Source organism: Plectropomus leopardus, chromosome 8, assembly GCF_008729295.1.
Source record: "Plectropomus leopardus isolate mb chromosome 8, YSFRI_Pleo_2.0, whole genome shotgun sequence".
Taxonomy (NCBI): domain Eukaryota; kingdom Metazoa; phylum Chordata; class Actinopteri; order Perciformes; family Serranidae; genus Plectropomus; species Plectropomus leopardus.
This window is the reverse complement of record NC_056470.1, coordinates 33,388,763-33,399,499: the sequence shown is the minus strand read 5'-3', so window position 1 is coordinate 33,399,499 and position 10,737 is coordinate 33,388,763. Positions and strand designations below refer to the sequence as shown.

The 10,737-nt window shown below is 40.2% G+C and overlaps 1 protein-coding gene across 1 annotated transcript; it reads left to right on the top strand.

Moving 5' to 3' along the window:
* The first annotated feature begins 989 nt into the window (after positions 1-989).
* On the top strand, positions 990-10,437 carry sox18 (SRY-box transcription factor 18). Its single transcript, XM_042491938.1, has 2 exons — positions 990-1,820; positions 4,460-10,437. The coding sequence occupies exons 1-2, from the start codon at positions 1,421-1,423 to the stop codon at positions 5,749-5,751; spliced, it is 1,692 nt and encodes a 563-aa protein (XP_042347872.1). The 5' UTR covers positions 990-1,420; the 3' UTR covers positions 5,752-10,437.
* The last annotated feature ends 300 nt before the right edge of the window (positions 10,438-10,737 follow it).

Below are 10,737 nucleotides of genomic sequence, written 5' to 3'. Positions count from 1 at the left end.
CTTATTTGTCACGTATCACAGAACTTTTATTGTCAGTGGTAGAAGTCAGTTCGTAAATTGTTGCACTTGATCCTGTTTAAGGGACAAATATACACCTTTGCATCAACCAGTATTTTAATCACTACGCTCAGATACTCACACAGTCACAGAGCAGTTCACTGTCTTGTTTGAGCATCTGGCTGCTGCTGCACCAATCAAACTTTTAACTTTACTTTAAGGGTACAATATACCCGAACCTCCATCAGCACCACCACCCGCCCCCCCATCCTGCCCCTGACTGCTTCTCTCTCTCTGAGTTAGTTGTTGTTAAGCTCAGCCACTAATCACTTTGGTTGGGCCTGTGGTCGACTGTGTTACCACTGCTCTGCCCTCAAATACACACACACACACATACACACACACACGCACGGTGCACCCACACTAACACATATAGAAACACATTCTATATGTGCACGTCTCTCATTTGTGTGCAGACTTAATTACAAATGTGTCGTCTCATTTTGATGTGTGTGCTGGTTTCATGTGTGTGTGTTGGAGAGTGTATCTGTGCAGACATGCATGGATGTGTGTGTGCAACAGTTTGCATGTGTGTGTGCCTTGAATGTGTGTATTTGTGTGTGTGTGTGTGTGTGTGTGTGTGTGTGTGAGAAGCTCCATTCTCAGTTGGGCAGAAACAATGGAACCTCTCTGATTACATCTCCCTGTACAGGCGGACAGGGTGTGTGTGTGTGTGTGTGTGTGTGTGTGTGTGAGGCTTCAGGGGGGAGGAAAGGGTGGCGGTTGCGGAGGAGGAAAGAGGGGGAGGCAGTGCTTGGACCTGCCCCCCCCTCCATCCTTCGCTCTGTCTCCCACACACACATTCGTCCCTTCCTCTCGCGCCCGCCTGGCGTCTCATTGGTTAAATCCCCGGCTATATATTTATGTGATTGGTCAGGGCGGGGTATATATACTCAGCGTGGGTCGGTTAAATCTGGCCACAAGTTTCAAAACTTTCAAACAGGGCAGACAGACAGAGAGACAGCGAGTCGGACGGCCCGTGTGACGGAGGGGAATCGAGCTCTGGACAAACCGCTGCACCGCACACTCCAAACAAGAACTGTTGTCTTTTGAGAGAGAAAAAAAAAGAGTGAAGAAAAGAAAGAGGCAGAGTCATTGTGGATCATTTTCAGGGGGAATATCCTGCACCACAACTTGTTTGTTTTCTCTTTCTTCCTCGTCTTCCCCCCTCCTCTCAGATCTCGATGCTTTGCTTTGGGATTTGTGCTCCAAATCCATCAAATTCCTCTCTTGATCTTTCTCTTTGCCATCTGAAACACTTTGAGCTACAAATTTTTTCCAGAACTTTGCAACCCAACAAAGTGAAACAGACGTTTGCAGAATTCCACTCGGACTAAAAGTTGAATCCAAGCCCGGTCCTGGAATGAATTTAACCGAGTCCAGCTTGTCTAGAGAGACTCTCCTGCATGCCGGACGGATGTCCCTCGGGGGCCCCTGGGCGTCCGGGACCCCGAGTCCTGCTTCTGATTCTGAAATGGGCTTTGAACAGAACCTCTCTGGGGACTGCAGCTCTCCTGATGGCCTTGGAAGCGTGAGGAGAACAGAGGCGAGGATTTCTCTGACGCCCAGTTCAGGAGGACAGAGTCCGGAGCTGAGCCAGGCGGGAGGCGTGTCGGCGGGCACGGCTGATGGGAAGCCTGTGGGGGGCGAGCAGAGGATCCGCAGGCCCATGAACGCCTTCATGGTGTGGGCTAAAGATGAGAGGAAGCGACTGGCCGTGCAGAACCCCGACCTGCACAACGCTGTGCTCAGCAAGATGCTCGGTAAGACGGCAACAAAAAGCTAATCAGTGGGAGAAAAACTCAGTATGTAGGGCATCAAAACTTTGAAACCAAACTGGGGAAATCCAATTAGAGAAAGCAGATTTTTAAAAGTTTCCCAGTCGAGTGAGTGAGAAAGTTATTTAATTTCTTTGCATTTGTTTGAACTTTGTTGTGTGCAATCGGTCACATCCCAGTTTCCAAAAAGCATCTTCAGGCTGAGATGACCTTTGCCCCAAAAGATCATTAAAGTCTAAAGAGGTTTTTGGGAAACCTAAATCCTGAACAATTTAGATTGTCTGAACAAACATATCATAAAAGTGTTATAAAAGTGACATCGCGGTCTGAGTCAACATTTGATTTTTCTCGTCTGATCAATATTTATACCTCAGTGTGACAGACCCCACCCATCTGAGTCACTGTTGTCCTCGTAGAGCTAAAAACACAACCATAACCATGATGAGCATCATATCAGCAATCAGAAATATTCATATTTATATGACCACACAATAAGCATATTGCAGTATGTTTTTCTTTTGACAAAACTTTGACAGTTCATCCATCATTTTATCATCATTGTTTTAAAAAAAGCAACATAGATTTTGTCCCATAATATTTCTTTTAAGTACAATACATACTCTTGGTTTTCTTTTTAGAACGACATTGTGTAAGTAAAGTATTTGTTTTTACTTTAAAAATTCAGCGTCCAGGCTGCTTTAATTTTTTGAAGTTCTCTTCTAAAATCAAATTCAACTTTAAATTTTAAAGCAGCCCAGACACTAACTTTTTTTTAAATTAAAAAAGTTAGCGTCATGGCTCTCATAAATAAATAAGTTTGACTTTGAGAGCACAAGTTGAGGCAATTTTGTAATGAATCGTCTCCTCAAATTCCATCAACAAAAAAATTAACGGCAGCCTGGACACAAACTTTTTGAAGTCAAAACAAATACATTTGGAGTATTTTTTAAAAAATATTTATATTTATTATTTTATTGTTGAATCTGTCTGTTTGCAGAGTTGCCAGGTTTGAGGGGTTTAAAGTTGAAACAGCTTCACTTTTTACCCCTGAAGCATTAAAGTGACATTAAATCATGATTAGCTGAAAGACTAATGTTGATAATCTAATTAAAACAGCAGAGATCATCATAATATTACCAACCACATTAAAGTGCTGTATTTAAATTGATCTTGAAGCACAAAATGAACACTTTAAAAGTATAACAAGTTAGTCATTTTTTCCATTACAGAGTAAGATGAAAAAAAATCCAAAATGACCATAGAAATGTCTCAAACCACTCCTCTAGCATAAATAAACTCCTCCACAGTCCATCATGTGCTCATTATGTTTCAAACTCCATAGTTTTGACGATCCACTGAAACCGACATGAATCCAAAGTGACCGCAGCCGCCGTTCTCCTCCACAGAGGAAACTACAAACTTTTTATGACCACCTTTTAACTGTCCGGGGGGGTGAGGGGTTTGATGGAAAATATTTGGCTGGAGTCTTTGTTTACTTTCTTTAATCCTTTATTTAAACAGGTAGTCTTTTTAAGAATAATTAATTATGTGATACATGGTGTGTTGTTAATTTTGCCATGATCATGTGATGCAAACTAAATCAAATAGTTATTTTGTTGACATTTTATATGACATGTATATGGAGCAAAAGACTAATTGTTTGCATTATTTCAGCCAAGTCTATCGAGTGATTAGTAAAATCCGATTTTCAGCTCTGTGGGTGACTCTAAAGTCTCTAAAGTCAAAGTCACATTCACACCATTATCCTAAGATTCTTCATGTTGATAGCAAAAGCACAACAAAGTACGTTTTTCTTAGATTTGTTTAGCTTGTTTGTCTGTCACTCTGCTTAATACAAAGTTTCAAATTCAAACTCAGAGCTTCTCAGCTCAGTCAAAGTCTGCTGAGCTCATCTGCAGCTTGAGATTTTCAGACACTCTGACACTCAAACCATCAAGTTTCTGTAAGGAAACGTCCACAAACCTAAGACAAACTGGGATTATGAGCACAAAATGCAGCGTATAAATATGTCAGATAGAGAGTTACCAATCATGACAGTTTGTGTTTTAGCAGCTGTTTAGAAAATATTGCTGAGCATTTTTTTCCCCATTATTTCACGTTATTTTGTTGGCTAAATAATTTTTGAAATCAGGAAATTAATTTTCTGCTTAATCAATTATAAAATAATCATTAGTTGGAGCCCTAGAATCACCTGTCTCACAAAGATGATGTTGATTATGACCTTGATACAGGTTAGGAATAACTAGTTCTAAATACTTCTGAAACAGATACAATATTTAAAATAGTGTAAATATTTTTTGTATTTATATTTCACTATTCACTATTTTCACTTTTTTTTGTTATTTCTGAAGTCTAATAATTATCAGATTGATCAAAAAATAATAATCATTAGTTACAAGCGCTACAATCCAGTGTCTGATGAAGATTATGTTGATGTCTTAATTTATGTGATGATTGTCAGTAATATATATCATTTTATTATCTACCTTACCAATCAAGAATTTGCCAATTTGGCTCAGTAAAGTGAATCTATCTATCTCTACTCACAGAGCCAAGATGATGAAAATAATTTTTTTTTCTTAAATGTTGTCTTTTTCCTTCAGGTCAGTCCTGGAAGGCCCTGAGTGCCACAGACAAGCGACCATTTGTGGAGGAAGCAGAGCGTCTCCGTGTGCAGCACCTCCAGGATCACCCAAACTACAAGTACAGGCCTCGCCGCAAGAAAACCACCAAAAAACTAAAGCGGGTCGAACCGGGGCTCCTGCTTCACAGCTTGGCCCAGGGCGGGGCTCCAGGCCTCGGGTTAGGACCTGGTGCAGAAAGCGTCACTGGAGGAAGTTCTGCTTACGGACAACTCAGCGGCCACCCTCCGCATCACCATCACTCCCACCACCTGCTGCACCCTCTCGGGCACTTCAGGGACCTCGGGGCCCCGGGACACTCTGAGCTGGAGAGCTACGGCCTGCCCACTCCAGAGATGTCCCCTCTGGATGTTTTGGAAGATGGAGCCGGGGAATCTGTGTTTTTCCCCCAACATGTGCAAGAGGAGGCCGGGATGGGAGGTTGGAGCGGCTACCACCACCTCCACCATCATAACCAGCATTACAGCCACAATTACAACAACCACAGTCACCACAACTCCTTAAACGGTGCAGTGACACACAGTTCAGGAATGACTTTGAATTCCAGTTTGAGTCCAGGCCGAAGTTCCAGAGTTGAATCAAACATGACCTCGAGCATGAGCTCCAGGTTGAATCACACCTCCGGTCACCACATCGCCTTGAGGAGTCCCGTAAAGTGCCCACCACCTCTGTCCGACTCCTCCTCCCCTGTTTCCTACCCCCAGCCCTCCATCAGCCTCCCTGAGCCAATAAAATCCCACCAAACGCCACATCAACCCTCCGGCTACTTTGGCCAAATGTACGCCAACAGCGCTCCAAATGCTGCGTATTACATGCCGTCTCACCTGGGGCAGCTTTCACCTCCTCCTGAGAGTTCTCCTTCTTCCTGCTCCTCCTCCTCCATCCCCACATCAACCTTCCCTCCACCTTTGCACTTAGACCCTTCCAATCCCGAGTCCTCCTGCCATCTGGGGTCGTCTTCTGCTGAGTTTTGGTCCGAAGTGGACAGGCATGAATTTGACCAGTATGTCAATGTCGGGAGGACTCGAGAGGAGGCCTACGGACGTGGTGGAAGCTGCGGGGGAGGCTCCAAAGTCCTGAGCGGGCGCAGTAGCAGTAGTGTAGGTAGCGGCATGAATGGCAGTATTCTTAACAGGGATGTCAGTAGCATTTTGAGTGGTGCTGGTGGGTGTGATGAAGGGAGCAGCCCTCTCATATCGGCTCTCTCTGATGCCAGCAGTGCTGTCTATTACAGTGCCTGTATCACTGGATAAATACTCCATGATCTCATCTCTCTTCTGTACCTCCATACATACTGCACAGTTTGATTTGGTTCATCTGAACCATTTGTACATGTTGTGGAGGAAGTATGTTGGGAAGACTGGTTTTGGCTCACATTGCCATTTTTAATGTATCTCACAGATTCCAAATCTTAAATCGAAACACTAAAAACAAAGATGTGGATGAGTGTTTTTTACTTTTACTGGAGGCAAAGTGGGATGGAGCCAAAACTCAGTTTTTGAAAAAATGTGCTAACTGGAAAAAACTGGCAAAGTAAGCACTTTTGTCAAATTAAGTAAAATTACAAATGCTAATGGCTTAGTTTTATATTAACAATTAATTTCTGAACATGATCTTGTACAGTTAGCTGCTCAGCTAAATAGCTTTCTTTGATAGCCACAGTGTGTTTAGTTAAGACTTGGGAAGAGACAGGTATGTCAGCTTGCTTGCATGGGTTCGTAGACTTCAGTTCAAGGCGCCTTTGCACCTTTGATCTCTAGCAAAAGGTTTTGGCTTTTTGCTGAGCAACTGCAAAATCAGCCACTGTCAGTCATTTTGCCATAGATGATTAAATTAGCTAAAGGTGTTTGCAAGCTTAAAGGAATACTTTCTACCTTAAACGTTTTGTATATCAAGTACTACCAATTACTACCCACATTTTACCTTGAAATCATGAGAGAAACTTGTTTTTTTGCTCCACAGGAGTTGAATTGAAGTCATTTGGTCACACATCTAACCACAGCAAAATAACATCAAAACATTTGTTTAAAAACTCTCACATAACTCCTTCACTGTAATCCAAGTCTCATTTTATCTAACAGGTGCATTTTTGCTAAAATGTTTAACGACATCTACCTACGAGTGGTGCACTGTAAGCTTGCTTTTGTTTGCACTGATGCATTTTAAATCATATAGGATTTAACAAAAAGGCATTTGGGGTAAATACTATGCATATGAATGCATAACTGAGACTTGGATTATACTGCAAAGGCTGTGAGTTTGTAAACGGCTGTTTTGATATAGTTTTGCTGTTTGTAAATGCGGACCACAGTGATTTTAGTTCATGAAATTTGTTTTGGGATTCTCTGCTCACTGTTGGGGCATGTGATAAAAGCTTTCTTTACAAATTCAAGGTATAACATGCTGATAAACAAATGTTCATTTTGCAGAGGAAAGTTTCCTTTAAGGAGAAAACAATGGACCATTTCTATTGCATCACTCCAAGCTTGATGCTCTTTATCAAGATATCATATGCTGGTCCAAATGAATAGCACAGATAAATGCGTCCTGACATACAGTGGTGCCGTCCAGATTAAAGTTTGTAATATTTTGAGTTTGGGCAAAGAAAATAGAGAAAAAATGTGCTGGGTATGTAAAGAGAAGGCAGCTGGAGAGCATGATAGAATAGCATTGTGTTTTTATACTGATAAAGGGTGCTAGGTCTGTGTGTTAATGGCCCAGGAATCTTATCAATAGCTGGTTACATTTTTGACCTGAAGTTGTTCTGGTGGCTACACAGTCTGACGGATTCGGCAAGTGCTTGTCGTAGTTGAAGTACCTGCAAATACTCGTTCCTGGGGTTTTCTTTCTCTGCACTCTTCGCCTCTGTGGTGACAGACTGTAGGATTATGCAAAATTGAATTGCACTGTACTCTGGTTATCAGAAAAATCCACAACTATGACAAATTCAAAGGTCATCTCATATCATTTTTGACGTTTCATCTCAGGACCAGACAAATATTCATCTCCACTGAACCACACAAAGTTCAGGTTAATTTATCTCGTTTGTGAAATGGGGAACATGAAGGACAATGAAGGAGACACTCGGGAGATGGACAGTGAGAAAAAGACTAGATGGAGAGACTTCATTCAGCCTCCACATGCTTCTCAGTGCTGTCGGAAAGCCAGAGCAGACCACGGATGTCTCCCACAAACTATCCGGATGTTTTACAAGCCGGGTCGGGGGGTTTTCGATACATGCCGTTCCCTCTCAGTCCATGACAGGGCCTCACGTCAAACTCTGTGCCAAAATCTGCAAGTCTCAAGTTGCTTTGCTTCCTGGCAGATATGTTGATGAATCAAAGATCATTCTTTTCAACCAGTAAGCCTCTCTGGTATAACAAACATATCACTTGTTTAAACAAAATGTCTTTTTTTATAAGTTAAAAAGTGTAATTTAGTTCCTCATATTTCAGAAAATTAGGCTCTACAAATGAAGTGCCATTCGAATAAGTCTTGTGCGGTAGATCATGAAAACAGTTTCACTTTATACTTTAACATTCATCCTGTCATACGTCAGAGTTTGACCACTATAATTACAAATTGCCCCGTCCTTAATGTCACCGACTCATTTAAGGATAATGGTAAGCCTTGTGATCTTTGGAAACCTTGTTTTGATGTAGCCTTTTACTGTATATATAGATGCTGTGCCTTTTGGCAGTTTGTGAAGGAGAAATTGAGACTATGAAATGTTCTTTTTGCACTGGGTTTAATGTCTTAGCTGTATAGAAGGAACACTACTTATTGAAAGTCAAATGTTTATAATTTTAAATGTGTTTTTGTACAGAAAGGACTGTGCTTTTTTTTTTGTTGTTTTATAGATTCTGTTTTATCAATGTCTTTTCTTAAAGGAATAGTTTGATATGTGGGGAAATTATTTGCTTTCTTTCTGAGACTTAGATGAGAAGATTAATACAGGAGCTGGAGTCTGGAGGCGATTAGCTTAGCTTAGCATAAAGACAGGAAATGGAGGGAAACAGCTAGCCTACCCTCTTCAAAATTAAAAAGTCTGCTGTGTAGCACCTTTAATTGATACTAATTAACATGTTTCTTCTTGTTTGTTTAAAGGGAGAGTTGGAATCGAAGACAGGCTGTACATATCCATTGTTACTCAGTACGTTTACACGCACCGTTCAGTGGAGCTACAGTTAAAGCTCAGTTAGGCCCTTAAATCCGACGACTGCTCTTGAATTGATTTTATGCGCCCTTTCACCTCCTGGACTTTCTTCTATTTGAACTATTACATCACATACCAAACAAGTTATCAAGAGGCAAATGGTTTGCATGTAGTTAACTTTACGTCTTGTACGCACGCTACACTTCATTTGGCACCTTCGTCTCGTTTTGTTTTCTTTCATTCTTCTTCTTTTATTTTTCCCAACTTTCTTTTCTAAATTCATGCTTCTTGACTTCTGAGTCAAAGTACAGGGATTTTGGAGCACGCGCAGATCACCCGGGCCGGTTCAGATCCAGTTCAGGCATATAAATAAAGGTTAAATGACCCCCAACTGCATTATCTTGGTGTGTTAGTCCAACTTTGAGAAATTCAACTTAGTACGGTTTCAGTTGATCTATTAACGTGCATTTTTTAAAAATATTTTTGTGGGACGGATATAATAATTCGACTTTATTTTAACATCATGTAAACGAACGAACAGAAAACAATCATTTGTGGGTTTGTTGTTTTTTGCCATGAAATAGTTACACCATATAACTTTCTTTAAAACCACAAACTGTTGATTAAAACCTACTAATTAAATTTAAGGTATTAATTAGACATTTGGGCTAATCCAGGCTAGCTGTGACCCCATGCCTGTTGTGCTAAATTAAGATAATCCAGCTCCTAATTTATCCCAAAGACATGACAATAATTTTGATGTTCACACTATCAGCATGAAAGTGTGTTTTCCATATTATGAACTATTCCTTAAAGATGATTTAAATGTCTATAATTGTAAAGATCTCTTGTAGATCTCCATGGGTTTTTTATGGGTTTACATGTTACACTTTGGTCTACCAGCGACACCAGCAAACCAGATTCTCTCCCTCCCACACCAGTGTTATTTAGCTGAAAATCAAAATGAAAATTTGTGGTTTTGTTTGTGCTGAGAAAATGAAAAATCAACAGTTGTAGCCACTGTCGAGGTCTCTCTGTATGTGTTCATGTAGCATATTTTCTGTAATATTTATGTATACAGTGGGAGCAAAACAACAACAACAAAAAAACAGAAGTCACTCTTCAAGAATTTATCCTGCATCTGTTCTGCATTAGTCCTACAGACAATACTCTTTTGGGGCATGAAACAGTAGAACAAAATCGTGTATCTCGTACAGTTAAAACCAGTTATATTTACCACACCGTTCCTTGTGGCCACCATTGGTTGAAAACAGAGCAACAGTAGATTTTTCCAAACATTTCCTCTGAAAGGATGGAGCCGCAGAGAGGCAGCAGTTCAAGCAAAGTATTAAAAAAATACTTCTACATCTGCATTTGACATTCTTTTCTGTTGACACCAAACAGACTCTTGTTTCCATTTTAATTTACTGTGACACACAAAGAACATCAGAGAGACAGGCGTTTTTATTCTTTTTTTTTTTTTGAGTCGTGCAATAACTCTGGGGCTTTTGGTAATAATTATCTGAAGGAAAAAAAAGAAACACCCAAGATTTTGGGATTAAAACAAAGGACATTTTCTCAGCAGTCATATAACGACAAATTAAAACCAGGATTTTCCCAGAAGTGTCACTGTGATGCTTCTAAATCTGTCTGACAGGGATCATTTTTATATTTTCTGTAGAAAATTGTTTTGTTTGTGTTTGTATTTGAAAAATGTGGGTTGTCTGTAAATGGATCTGTTCTGTTTTTACAAAATGTTTCAAAATAAACACGTCTAAGGTTACACTTTGGTTTGTGAGTCTCTGGGGCAAAGAGTTTGGCTAAATTATCAAAAAAAACTGTTTTCTGAATAACACAACAGAAACATGTCATATAATTTTGTCTAATGAAAAAGAAATAAACAACGACTATGCACTGAGTTAGTTTAGTAATGTATAAATTTGTGGCACAAACATTTGTGATTCAACCACCTTCATTTACATTCTGTCATGAAGTCATTCATTTTATGAAAACTCTCTTTATGTTTGGGACACTTTAACATTTTTGGTTTTACGTCAGTGTTAAGCACTTAAAAGTTTACGTA

Bases quoted from the DNA above. Each gene is read 5' to 3' on its own strand.
- sox18 (XM_042491938.1), top strand. From the start codon at position 1,421: ATGAATTTAACCGAGTCCAGCTTGTCTAGAGAGACTCTCCTGCATGCC. The intron at 1,821-4,459 runs GTAAGACGGCAA...TTTTTCCTTCAG, and splicing joins TGTGCTCAGCAAGATGCTCG to GTCAGTCCTGGAAGGCCCTG.